General features: G+C 52.1%; 1 protein-coding gene across 2 annotated transcripts in view; it reads right to left on the bottom strand.

Annotated features, from left to right (window-relative positions):
• Window positions 1–7,685, bottom strand: part of CCDC149 (coiled-coil domain containing 149) — a 115,118-nt gene extending 107,433 nt beyond the window's left edge. For both annotated transcript variants that reach the window (XM_075544475.1, XM_075544476.1), the window contains exon 1: window positions 7,628–7,685. In XM_075544475.1, the coding sequence (XP_075400590.1) occupies window positions 7,628–7,675 (48 nt within the window). In that variant the 5' untranslated portion in view covers window positions 7,676–7,685. The remainder of the gene's footprint in view (window positions 1–7,627) is intronic.
• Between the last annotated feature and the right edge of the window lie 6,554 nt (window positions 7,686–14,239).

The raw sequence follows: 14,239 nt of genomic DNA, 5'->3' as shown, positions 1-14,239 counted from the left end.
CCACCCGGAGGGTCATCCTGGACCCTTTCTCCATCCCGTGGGGTCTTCCTTTACAATACTTCTCACAGTCATTTCTTTTTCCTCCCCACTCCCACGGAGGTATGCCTTCATCCATTCAATCAGACATCCAAGCAGTCACAGATTCTGCATTGATTGACCCCTCACAATGAGCAAGGTACGAAAGGCCAAGATGGACAAATTCATTCAAGATTTGGTCTCAACTTGTAAGCCATCCAAGGCCCTTTGGGTCCAGGAGGGAATGACAGGGAGACAGACAAGTCAAGGGTCAGTGAGAAAACCCCTGTGATAAGTGGCTGCAATGGGAGAAGCCGGAAAAATCTCCTGTGGCACAAAATACTAAATTACTGTGAAAAACAAAATAGTTGCCATCGAGCCATCTCTAACTCCTGGTGAGCCCGAGTGGGTCAAAGTGGAGTCTCTCAGGTTTTCGGTAGCTGATTTGGGAACAGAATACCAGACCTCCCTTCCCAGCACATCTGGGTGGGCTCAAACCACCAAACTTGCAGTGAGTGACCAGTGAGTCTCCAAAAGGGGGAGACATTCAGTCTCATCAGCCTGGAGAGGAGGTGAGGTGGGGTGGAGTGAGCACTAAGGAGGGAGAGGGTGTCTAATTTTGTTTAAAACCTAGAAATATGGAGGCAAGGGAGTAAAGTTTTCTCTAGCAGTGGCTTAAATACTCATTCTGGACCTTATCTCTCTCTCTCTCTCTCTCTCTCTCTCTCTCTCTCTCTCTCTCTCTCTCTCTCTCTCTCTCTGTTGGAGGCAAGAGTTTAGGTTGGATGAGGTATGAAGTAAAACTAAAGGAAAATGTGTCTGCAGTTAAGAAATGTAGACCGCCATAAAACAGCAGCCATATGCAAGCTATAGAGTGCTCCCAACCCTCTAGAAAGTTCCATGGTGCTCTTTTGCGGTCAGTCCTCTCCCTCCATCTCCAGTAGCTCAGTTACCTCACTCACCGCCAGCTAGTTCATTCCAACTCACAGTGACCATGAGGAGTGGAAAGCCTCCTCTTTCACCTTTGGAGAAGATGGTGGGTTAGAACTTACAACCTCAAGGTTAGCAGCCAACAAGTTACCCACTACACCACCAGGGCTCCTTGCCTTGTTACCTAGTTCTGCCAGAGCACAAGTGGGTGGCTTCAAAGAGCTGTGCTTTCCCACCTTCCGGGAGTCAAGAAATCTGCATTCAGGAAGTGTCTCTGGGTTGGAGGAAGTCCTCCCTTGTGAATTTCAGCATCCAGTAACAGCCAGCAATCCTTGGCATTCCCAGGCTTGTAGAGGTATCTGTCTTCTTTCACTGGCTTTCTCTCCCCTGGTGTGCAACTCTCTGGGTCTATTTTGCTCTTTTCACTGCCCAGAAGTCATTAGGTTTAGGACCCACCCGATTTGAGGCTGGCCTAATTATCAAGATAACATGATTCTATTGGCAGATATTTGGTGGTGGTGGTGGTGGTGGTGGTGGGTGCTGCTGAGTCAATCCCGACTCATGGAGCCTCCACAAGACAGAGCAGAACTGTCACTCAGGATTTTCTTAGCTGGGATTGTTATGGCCGGGATTCACCAGGTCTTTCTCCCGCAGAACCACTGGGTGGGCTCCCACGGCTAGTTTGTGCCAACAGGACACCTTCGTTGGCGACCAGTCATCTGCTTACCGTCCTTTCACTTCTGCTTTTTGCAAGGATGTCACCTGCCCCAAATCAGACCATGCAGAGCCATCTGTCTCTTGAGGTCTTCCACATACAGCGCGCCCTTGCAGGTATGGATGGTCTGTTCCTTAGTGTGCCGAACGTCATACTACTACGTGGGTGTACACCGCTGGACGTGGCAGTGTTTCCACCTTGAAAGGATCATCAACAGAGCTGTTCTGGGCAGGCACACAGCGGTTCCTGTGTTCTGTATCATTATTCCTGGGTAAATATCCTGAGATGAGGTTGGCTGGGTTGTCAAGTTGAAGGGAGAATTCCAGTTAGTCTGTATCCTTGTCAATACTTGTGTTGGTTTTTCTGTTTGTTTGTTTACTTACTTTGTCACTCCAGTAGCTGTGTTGGGCTATCTAGTAAGGATTTTCATTTTCATTCCTGTGTTGGCCGAAAAGGCTGAGCATCTTTTCTTGTGCTGATTGGCCACCTGTCTCTCTTCTGCTAAGATGCCTTGACCCAAGCCATGGTATTTTCAGTCGCCTCCCATGCATGTGAAGTTGGACATTAAACACAGAAGACTGTAGAAGATTCGGTGCAATGGGATCAGGATGCCGGAGGCGAGTATCGAAAGTACCACAGACCATCCAAAGAACAAACGCATCTGTCTTGGAAGAAGGACAGCGAAAATGCTTCTCAGAGACAAGAAGGGTAAGACTTGTCTCATGAACTTGGGAAAGACCAGACCCTGGAGAAGGACATCCTGTTTGGTCAAGTAGAGCCGCAGCGAGCAAGAGCTAGGCCCTCAAGAAGATGGATTTGCACAGTAGCTGCAACAACGGGCTCAAGCACAGGAACCGTGCTGAGAACGGCGGAGGCCTGAGGCATGTTTCGTTCTGTTTGCCAGTGTGGGTTGGTCTTGACACCAGGATCCACGACACCTTCAGATTCAGTCTCAACAGAGGAGACCCAAAGCTGTGCCCTGTGAATCCCAGTCCTGCTCATAGGCCTGTGCAAACTCCTTCTCCTGGATTTCGGTGCATCGACTCTGTGCAGAATCCCCAGGCTGCCTCTAGCTGCCTCGCGGCCACTGAACACAGCACGCTCAGTGAATATGAGATTGATTGCTATCTAATTAATTAATCAAAATTCCAAGAGCGAAATTAAATTAGGCATAGCTTGTCACCGAGGTGGCAGGCTAAGAGATGACCAGGATTTTTCTCATGGAAAGAGAAAAAGTTATGGATCTTCCATTGGGAAATCACGCCCCCACCGCCCGCCCCCAGGCCCCCAACTAGGAACGCTCACCTGAGGGGTGATAAGAATAACATCTGCCCCCTCCCAAGACCTTGCACTTCCCAAACCGAGCGTCCATCACGCTTCTCCGACACCCACGGCTGAGCCGGCTCCACGCACCTGGAGAGGCATTTCGGCTTGTTATACTAAAAATACGAAGATAAAGCTGACCCCGGTAGGGTGGTTTTTCAGTGAAACGTGCTTCCTCCAGGTCACAGGAGGTGAGAGCTGATTGAGTGGGTGTGGGGCTGGGGCAGGACCGGTGATGAAACCATTTCTGCAGAAACAGATGCAAGCCTGTTGCTAAGCCTGGATGTCCAGCCCAGCTCATCCAATGCCACGCTGTAAATCCACTAGCCACTGGCCACACTCTGCCTCGACAAGCCGCTTGACTGGCTAGCAGTCCATTGCCCCACGGAGCCAGCCAAACGAGCAGGCAGGGAGAAGTGTCTGGAATCGATCAGCTGGCGGGAATGGCAAGTTTGAGGGTTCCCTACCAGTCTCCTTGCTTCAGTAGGAAGGAGCAGGGCCCCAGAATCAAGCATTATCACAGGCACGCAACATGATGACTGTGTTGGGGGTGGGGTGGGGGTGTAGACCTCGCCCTAAAAAGCAGGGGTCTCATCTGTTTACTTTGTTATTCTAGTTTCTTAGCTTGTTCGTTGTTTGACATTTTTCTGTGTATGAAATCCAGGATATAGGTCAACTCTAGAGAGGGTAACTGGATTAAAGTTCCTTGGGGATGTGGCAGCTGAGATTGGGGGTGGGGGGAGTGAGGAGCTAATAATGAGGGGTACACGAATGAAGAAAATGTTCTACCGCTGAGTGTGGTGAGGATCAGAGGACTCTTCTTGATTTGGGAGAACTAATGAATTGTATGATATAGGGATCAAATAAATAGATTTGTTGGGGACAAAAACCAAAAACAAAACACTGGGGATGGAAAACTGGGTAAGCCACAGTCCCCTCCCCTGAGGAATCGCTGTGGGGTGGAAAACACGGACAGGTGAAGAGGCGGCTCAAACACAGGTGTGGCAAGTGACTCTAGCCAAGGTGAGCTAGGCACCAGTGCTTCCCAGCATGGTCGATACCGCTCTCTGGGGCTGTTGGAACAACCCAGGCGGCTGTAAAAGCATATACCTACACTTTATGTTAGATGATAGTATATGGTACAAAAGGTTTAAATGCCAGGGAGATGCTGAGTCATGATTTTGCTTTTGAAAAGGGGGCAGTGGGACAAATAAGAATGAAGAAGAATCGATGCATTTGAACTGTGGTGTTGGAGGACATTGACAGTGCCATGCACCACCAAAAGAACAAACAGTCTGTCTTGGAAGAAGGACAGCCAGGGTGATTCTCAGAGGCAAAGACGGTAAGACTTTGTCTTTTATCCTTCAGACAGGTTGTCAGGAGAGACCAGTCGCTGGGGAACGCCATCAAGCTTGGTAAAGCAGAAGTGCAGAGAAAAAGAGAAACACTTTCGTCAAGGACGGACACAGTGGCTGCATCGATGGGCTCCTGCAGAAGAGCCACTGTGGGGGTGGCATGGAATCAGGTAGTGTTTCATTCTGGGGCACACAGGTTTGCTGTGAGCAGGAACCGGCTCAATGGCAGCTAACAACAACAACAACAACAGGCCACATTAGTTTGGGACCCTATGTTGTAGAGTCAGACCAGGGTTCAACTTGCCTTCAGATGTACCAGCCGTGAGGCTCTGAGCAAGGTCTACAGCCTTTCAGAGCCACAAGATCTACAAAGTACAAGATGCAGTCAACTCAGCCTGCTGCCAACCAAACATCTGGAGGTTCCAGTCCACCCAGACACACAGGGAGTCACCATGAGTCAGAATCTATCCATTGGTAACAGGTGCAGTGGGGATCCCACTGTGAAGACGAAGCTCCACGGGGGCCTGTAAAATGCTGTCAAGGAAAGGCCACGGATCACTGTGAAGGTAGTGGCCCCGGGCGCTGCAAACAGCACGACACCCGCTGCTACCTGAAAGGTTGGAGGTTCGAGTCCATCCTAGATGCACCGGATAAAAACGCCTAGCAGTCTACTTCTGAAAATGAGCCCCTGAAAACCCGACGGAGCACAGCTCTACGCTGATGTCAGAGATGAGACGAGCATTGTTTTTACTATGATCATTAAGACACGGGAAGCAGGTTGAATTCATTTCCTACACCTGCCAGCCAGGCGCCTTTCACACTCTAGGCTTTTAGTGGATGGGTGTTTGCCAAGGGTATGGAGGCCTTATTTTGAAGCAGGGCTTCCAACTGGTCCTTTCTGGTGCAGTCATGACCGCCAAAGCGAAACTGAAACTGGAACGCCAGAATGTATACAATGTGGGTGAACCCAACAAAGCAGACCAGGAAACATGGTAGGTCAAAACCATGCTGGAAATGTAATCTCCCGCCTAGAAAACAAGGGCAGCGCATGCTGCACAGAAACCAACCCTCTCGACCGGCAGAGTCAGAAACAATGGTGCCTCGCTCAAAGATGGTAGCTGACCGCATCATCCAATCTCCCCCATCAGGCTTCTGCAAGGGCGCACTATGCTTGCCCCAAACCTCCCATCCCAGAGCGATCTGCTGGTTCCAGTTATGCTGCGTCACCCCAATCTGAAAAGCTCCCACCTGCTCCCATTTCACTTCATTGGCCGATTCAAGGTGGTTCCGAGGCCTGATTCAGAGAACCTCAGCCAGCATGGGCAGGTTAAGTCCTCAAAGATCCATGTCAGGATTCCTTCACTCATTCAAAGAGCACCTCCTGAGCGAACGCATGCTATGTGCAAAGCTCCGTGTGTAGGGACTGAGGAGCCAGAGTTAAATAAAATGCTTAGGCCAGTGGGAGAGGCCATTGGAACAATACAGCTTGGGCTGTACAAGGCGAAGGTCACCCTGGAGGCTCACTGCAGCCCTCAGGGATGTTTGCCCTTGGTTGTTCAAGAACTCGTATTTCTATTTGTACCATAAACTTTGAAAGCAAGAGCTATCTTCATCACAGAATCCCAAACACCTAGCACGGGACGGGATGCAATCAAATAGGCACACAGTGGGGACTTGCTGAAGCAGGGACTATTCTGCTGTTTCAGGCTCCGACCTTGGACTGCTGGGACAGAAACCCCCAGCCTCCTAGCCAATGGAGGAGGAGTGGAAATGGGCTAGGTGAAAAGATCCCCAGAAGACTTGTGTGTCCCCCGACTGAAAGCCTGAAAGTGCTGCAGTCTCATGGCAGGAGCTTCCAGCTACTGGGACCAAATGAAACCAACTGAACTGGATGTGAAGCACCACCAGGCTGACCTGGAGGCCCGGAACCTGCTTCATGCAGAAAGATGATGTGCGGTTTCCTTGCCAATATTCTGCAGAAATCAAGACAATCTTTGTTTTATTTGTGTGTGTAGCCCGCTAACCACCCAACCAACCCAACCCATTGGCATGGAGTGGCTCATGTGGACTGCCTGTTACAGGGTGGAGTGGCCTCAGTAGGGTTTTCTTGGCTGTAATCTTTATGGATGCAGATCACCAGGCCTTTCTTCCGTGAGGCAGGCGGGTCGGGCTCAACACCCCCACCTTCAGTTAGTCGACCAGTCCAGACAGCTTGTGCCACCCATGGGGCCCTCACTGTGTGCTTCAGCTCCCAAATCCACCACCACTGAGCCCATTCCAATCACGATGACGCTGTAGGGGCAGAGTAGACTGCTCTGTAGGGGGCCCCTGGGCTGTCAAACTTGATCAGATCACACAGCCTCATCTCCCACTCCCTTTGGAGTGGCTGATGGGCTGGACTGCTGGGTCCCCCGAGGTCCACAGCCCCATGTGCAAATCCACTGTCCCACCATCCGCGCACTGCGTGCAGAGTGGGGAAGAAAAAAGTTCTGAGGTGGGTCGTGTGGAGGGAAAGGTGCTCTCCTCCGTGGGAAGGGAGGGAGACAGCGAAAAACGCCCTAGAGGGCCATCAGGATGGCAGAAACAGGGGCGCTTAAGTCAGGGCACGCAGCTGACCCAGCACAAACTTCACCCTCTGGGTGTGAAATGGGCGGTAGGGCTCAGAGGGAATGAAAACCATGAAAGGGTCCTGTGGGTGGTGGTCTGGGAGGCCAGGTCAAATTGGGGCGTTCTGCTTTTATACACTGAATCGTTTCTGCACCCGTGTTTCAGGGCTTTGGTAAACAGCCGCTTGGCAGCTTACACACAGTAGGGCTCTCTAAGCACGTGCTGGCAGCAACCCTGCCCAACCCCCCCCCCCCCCATGTCCGCTGCAGGCCAGTGCACCTGGCATGGGCGTCACCCCAGGGCCCGGATTCTCTTCCAAGGCGACACCTTTCTCTTTCAGCACCAAGCATCCAATCGCTTAGCTCCAAAACAGCAGTGTCCAGGACGGCAGGTGGGACGTGGGACTTGGCCCTTTCCCCAGCTCCACCTGCCTCTCTCTCCAATCCATGGCCAAACCCTACCCGGAGGAAAGGCCCCTCCCCAAGACGGACGCCAGATGGCCTGGCAGCGAGGGGCGCCCAGGGAGACCAGAAAGTGCGGGAGGGACAGCGCACCTGGCGGGCGGGCGGCGCGAGGCGGCCGCCGGGTGCGCGTCCCCGCGCAGAGGGCCCGGGGGGGCGCAGGCCCGGGGCTAGTGGTCCCTCGGGTGGCCCAGCCTACCTAGCGGGCGCCTCGGCCTCACCTCGCTCACCAGGCCCTGCCAGTCGCTCTCGGTCCGATCGCCGTTCATGGTCTCGTCCTCTTCCTCCAAGCACGCGACGGCGGCCCGCGCCCCCTCCTCCTCCTCCTCCTCCTCCTTCTCCTCGCGCCGTGGCGGCGCCGCCACCCCGGCCCCAAGCGGCCCCGAGAGGGCCTGGCGCCTCCGAGCCGCCGCGCCGCCGCCTCCAGCGGCCGCCCGCCCGCGCGGTGGACTCAACGTCAGCCTCGGCGGGAGGAAGGGGAGGAGGAGCCGCGGCCGCCGGCCCGCAGCCACCGCCCGGGCCGCTGCCGGGCGCGACCCGCCAACCCCGCCCGCGCGCACCTGCGGCCCGGGCGCGCCCAAGCCGCCGCCCGGCCTGGCTAGCGCCCATCTCCAGCTGGGCCTTGTCTAGCCTGGGCGTCCGGGGGTCCCAGCCCGCGCCTCCCTCTGGACCCCAGGATGGGCCCTCTGCTAGCAGGCGCGGGGCTTGGAGGGTGGTCGCGCAATCCAGCTGCCCCCAGACAACCAGGTATCCCCCCCACCCACCCCAGGGCAGGGGGGTCGCTTTTGTTCACTAATGAGCATTTTGCGGGTCGCCTGACACTTGGTGGAAGCAGTAAGAATAGCTCAGCCCATGAGCAAGGAGTCAAGTCCTACTCTTGGCAGACCCACGTGTCTCAGAGAAAACTTGGGCTCCGTGCAGTTTTTTGGGGTGTGCTATGTGCACAGGTTAAACGCTGAGCTGCTAGACCATTGAACCCACCCAGAGGTGACTTTGGAAGAAAGCGCTGGTGATTGGCTTTGGAAAGCGCACACACCACACACGTTGTCTTGTAAACCCAATGAGGGCAGTTCAACTCTGCACTCCTGGCGGCCCGTGAATTAGGATCAACTGCTTTTACTCTTAACAGAACCATGGCCAGTGTCCCTTGGTACCACTGGCTTGTCTGTTAGCTAGTCTGACGTAAACTCTGCCACCCAAGTATCCCTCGGTCCACGGTAGACCAAAGTCACTCTCATGGAGTTGATGCCGACTCACGGTGGCTCTTAGGACAAAGTGAGTCTTCTCCTTAGTAGGGTTTGTGAACAGTAAATTTTTACAGGAGCAAACAGCCTCCTTTTTCTCCTTTGGAGCAGCAGTTGAGTTTGAACTGCCAGCCTTGCAGTTCATAGCCCAACACTTAACTCACTGCACCACCAGGGTTTCTGGTACAAGGCACCCCAATCCAAGTTCACTGCCATCGTAGATTTATAGAGTTAGCATTGCTTTTAAAGTGACTGCATACTTAAATTTATGTTGTGAGCATCAGTTGTCATAAATAGAAGGCAAATGCAAAAATTCTGCATTGAGTGTTCTTGCATTCTAAATAGGGCCCAAAACGCGTTATGGTTGTGACGCTTTGCAAGTGTGGAGAGGGAGAGAAACAGCTACAAGAGTACTGGCAATGTGCTGAAACATTTTCCTAAAAAGAAGAAGGTTCAAAAGAGAACTACAGAGGGGCAGGCAAATCCTACCCACCCACCTCCCGGGACCCCACCCCCCGGACCCCAGGCAATGCTATTCAAGCTGGTGTTTCCGTGCTACTGAAAGCGCCCCCGGGGCCCAGAACCAATTGTACACTGTCCATACTCGCAGAAATGCAACTTGTGGAGGTGCGTAGGTAGACTGAGACCGCTGTGAACCCATTTTGCAGATGGGGAAGCACCACACCAGTGGCTCTGAATTTTACCTCCTGCTGATCATGGCAAGAACTTGTGCAAGGGGTGTTATCCTTCATTTTCAGATGAAGAAACCGAGGTCGGAAAATTAGGATAACAGAGGCCCAACTTGGGACTTCTGGGTCCAAAAGAAACTCTGTAGCATGGAACCTGAAAACAAAGCGCCACACGGTGGGAGTAGGAAATACTGAGCTTATTTCATTGATAGGGTATTTGCCCATAAAGTAAGTGCGTTTGCAGAATAACCGAATAACGCCATGTCTCACCCATGCTTCTGTGTACCTTCCTATTTTAGACTGGATTATCTAGAGAAATAAAACCGGTAATGCGCGCGCGAACACACACACACACACAGATCAATTTATATCAAGAAAATGGCTCATACAAATGTTTCATTCCTTTGTCAGGAGTGGGGTTCAAACTCATGCCTCTGGGGGATACTGTGACCTGAGCAAAGAACCTCAGACAACTCAACCATCCTGACTTGCTGTCACACAACTGCAGATGTAGTTAAGTCTAGTGTGATTCAAGTCCATGGGCCAGATGTTAACCTGGAGGCGTCTCCTGACTAGTGTAGTCCTTGGGACTAACAAACCAAGAAGCAAGAAGACGGAGCAGTAAGACCACAGTCTGGTGGCTTCAGGAGAAACAGATGAAGGTGAGATAGCAGACTGCTGATGCCTCCCAGAGTCAGTGGGCAATACGGTGAGTCATTGGTTCTAGGCCAAAGAACTGGAGGTCAGTGATCCAGCTGCAAGATCCAGACTCAACAAAAAGGAAACAAGCTCTCCACAGTCTGCATATACTGGCAGTAGGCCACAGACCCAAGGAAACTTCATCACCACCACTGGGTTGGTTGCTCAAAGCAGATTTCATGATGGAGTTGATTATTAGGTCACATCATGAGGGTTTACTAGGACTTGCCTGCCAAACCACAGAGAATCCTAGTCAGCCAAGTTGACATAAAACCTAACTACTAACTATTACACTGTCTTTACCTGTAACTTTGATGCTGGGCTTATCTATGCGGCTTATATTAGTTAACTTAATGTTTGCAAATGTGCTGCATGCACAGGGCTGTAAGGGACTTGTAACAATGGCATTGATCCTTGTTTGCAAAATCCACTGCCATCAAGGATTTTTGAGACTGTAAATCTCTACACTAACAGATAAACAGATATGGTTGATAACATTACTGAAGAAAGGCCTGGGAGCCCCTGGCAACCTTTTTAAAAAAGCAGCAGCCCCTAACATCAAAATCTATTGGGTTTTCATCTAAAGAAGATTCTACAAGCGTAGAAGCTCAGGCGCTGTGAGAGAGAACCAGTGTCCTCACCAGGTCATTAATTCATGTCCTATTCTGTACCAATGCTCCGTTCATCCTTGGCAATCATGGGCCTTGCTGTAGAGCAGCGGTTCTCAATCTGTGGGTTGTGACCCCTTTCACAGGGGTTGCCCGATTCATAACAGTACCAAAATTACAGTTTTGAAAATTACAGCAAAGAAAATAATTTTATGGTGGGGGGGGAGGGGGAGCGGTCACCACAACATGAGGAACTATTAAAGGGTCACGGCATTAGGATGGTTGAGAACCACTGCCCTAGAGGATTGGCAAATGATTGTGCTAAGGAACAAATAGAAAAACCAGACTGGGAGGCAGCTAAGGCTGCTGGTCTTGCGGCCATGCGGAGCCAACGAATTCATTCTCCTTTCCATCCAAGGAGGCACAAAGCAGGTCATCACTGAGCTGGACTTCCAGGTTAACTCAGTACTAAGCATTTGTTCCTAACAGTCTGATGTCTCAGGCTGAAAAAGCAAGGTACCGTCTGCCAATAGATTGCCCTCTGGCGAACCATCTGGTTTCATTCTGACCTGTCGATGAAATAGATAGTAACTCCGTCCATCTGCCTCCCGCTGCCTCCTGTTCTGTGCCCGGCTCTCTGCTGGCAGCCAGGTAGATCAGCAGCCCGCCTCTTCTAGGTACCAACTGGATAGCCGAGGCTTGCTGGATGCCTGCTGCTCAGGGCTTTTGCTTTGTGAATCAGAGGGCTTGCCCAGCCATCACACCAGAGACTGCGTGCCTTGAGGATCCTGTGCTCCGCATGCCTCCGTCTTCCTTATGTGCTCTCCTTTCTTGGGGTCAGTCAGCCAGTTCTTGAAGTTGGGGACGGAATTCAAAGATCTGCCAGCCTCTGCCCTCCCTGGCATGTTGAGTGACTTTGAATTTAGCTGAAACGACCTCTCCGGTGGCCCGGCGATTCCCACGGAGGTTTCAGGGGCCCCAAGTCGCAGTCAGAACCTGCTTAGCTTGTGAGACGTGAGGAGAGCACACACCGAGGCGATGTAGCTACCAACGATCCTTTTTTAAAAAAAATATCTTTTTTTCATTTCTGGAGCCTGACATTGAGTAATAATAATAATTAACTGCAGTTTAAGCTTTTCGGCACCTAGATGAGGAGGCCTCCAGCTGACAAAAATGAAGCTAATCATTTTTGCGACGCTTTACTTTTTCTTTTCTCATCCCGCCCTCCTCCACCCCCCACCCCTGCCCAGAGGACACACACACACACACACACCGACAAACCAAACAAACTCACCTGTGATGTGACGCTTTCCTTTGAGAAAAGCAGTCCATTACATGGTCCCTCCGACCCTCCCACGTGGCCCTGCCGGATTTAAACACACGTGTCCTTGCCTTAAAATGTGCCACCTTGGCACTAAGCACCCAAACGTGGGCTTTACTCTCTATTTTTATTTTTCCCTTTCCCCTTAGCTTTCAGGTAAGAGAGCTATCCTCCCCAGGGACCCAATTTCCCCCCCATCCATTCCTTGCCCCGGGGCCCGTGGTGCTTATTTATTTATCTGTGCCCGCCGTGTGGAGGGAAGAAGAGGCCTACCTGCTTTGGAGTGATGTTTTTCACTTTGAAAAGTTCGTGAGCATTTTCTACAAGGAAACTCCAAAATAGCTTAAACTAAGAAATTGAACCAGCAGGCACTCTTTGGGGGGGGGGGGGGGATCTCTAGTGCGATGAGGAGAGAACTTGAACTTCTTGCCAGAGACCCGAGCTGCTCATTACTGACTCCCACGCTCACGCAGGCCACGTCCCAGACACCCAGGAAAGCCCCGAAGCTCTTGCTGTCTTCTCCAGACAGTCTTTTCCGCTCAGCTTCTGGCTGCCCAAGCAAACTTGTCAGCGTCCTCACTAATGGGGACGAACCAGCTGACAGAGAGATATTAGTGAGGTTTCACTCTGAACTCCCTCTGTGAGGGAAACGCACAGGACAACTCTCCCGCCGGCCTTTCTCTGCTGCTGGCCTCCCCCCTGCTGCCGGCCTCCGCCTGCCCTGATCATGCTGACCACAGTTTGTAGGGGGAGATGTCGCAGACCCACACAAGGATGACCACTCCTGTGCCCACCAAGTGGATTCTGACTCAGAACCACCCTCTCCGGTGCCCGATAGGGCTCCTAAGCCGTCGCCCTTAGGGAAGGAGCCTTGAGGGGGAGAGCAGTGTCCTTGGGCTGCTGGCTGATGGTTCGGCAGTTCAAACTCACCAGCTGCTCCTTGGGAGACAGAGGAGGCTCCCAGGAGGCCACGAGGTCAGTTCTACTCTGTCCTACACAGGGTCTCTGTGAGTCAGAGTGGACTCGGTGGCCACTTGTTGGAAATCTTTCTCGAAGCAGACCGCTTCTTCCTGCTAAGGAGTCGCTGCTCATTTAGACCGCCCACCATTCCATTAGCAGCCAAGGACTTCACCACTGCACCGCTGTCTTTGTTGCACGTTCTTTGGACATGTCATCAGCAGAGACCAGTCAGTCCCTGGAGAAGGACATCGAGTTTGGTGAAGTCGAAGGGCAGTGAAGAGGAAGAAAACCTCCAGGAGTTGAATTGACACCATGGCGACAATGGGCCCAGACATACGAACCATTGTGAGGATGGCCCCCGACGGGGGAGTATTTTGTTCTGTTGTACATGGGTTGCTAGGAGCTAGAGCCAACTTGATGACACCTGGCGTCGTGGTTGGACTTCGAACCACAAGGTCAGTGGTTTGAAACCACCAGCCACTCCAAGGGCGAGCGATGAGGCTTTCTACGCTGGTGAAAAGTTCATCTTGGGAGAAAACCACAGTAGAGTCCTACCCTTTCCGGTCGGGGTCCCATTAGTCAGAATCGACTCAGCAGCAATGAGTTTGGGGGTCTTCAAAAAAGTTCATGGGAAAAATGGAATGAAAAGATAATGGAATTTTTCCTATGAACTTTTCAAACTATACACACACACACATTCTCTCTCCTTTCCAAATCATCTCTTGTCAATGGGAGGCCATTGGCAGGTCCAGCGGGAAGCCCCCGTGGCCTGGCTGTTAGCTGATTCCCTTTGCTCTTGGTTCTAGTGAGGGCTAGCGGACCACCAAGGAGCCTGCGCTGTGTAAGCAGGCTGCTCCCCGCTGCCAACGGAAACCTACCCAAACCTAGCGACCCTCTCCTGAAACCACTGGTTTTGTGGTTAGCTGCCATCCCATCTGGGGCACTGTGCTTTCCAGAGGAGACCGGCGAACACCAGTTTTCTTGGTGGTAGCTTTGGTGGCACAGCGGTCCATTGTTCAGCTGCTAACCACAAGCTTGGTCCTTGAAGCCCACACAGCCTTAGTGCGGAAGAAAGTCCTGGTGATTGCAGCCTAGAAAATCCCCTCAGGGTTCAGGGGGTCTCTACGTTCCAGAATCCCCTTGACGCCCCGCCCCACAACAGCAACCATCTTTCACAGAAGTGACTTGCCAGGCCTTTCTTGAGCAGAGCCCCTGGCTGCAGGCTGGCCATCTTCAGATTCTCAGCCAGGTTCCAAGCTGTGCACACCATCAGCAGGGTCTGCATAGAGACAGCAGCTGGGAAAGTCTACTG

This window comes from Tenrec ecaudatus, chromosome 3, assembly GCF_050624435.1.
Source record: "Tenrec ecaudatus isolate mTenEca1 chromosome 3, mTenEca1.hap1, whole genome shotgun sequence".
NCBI lineage: Eukaryota > Metazoa > Chordata > Mammalia > Afrosoricida > Tenrecidae > Tenrec > Tenrec ecaudatus.
The sequence above is the reverse complement of the archived record's forward strand: the minus strand, read 5'-3'. Positions and strand labels throughout refer to the sequence as shown.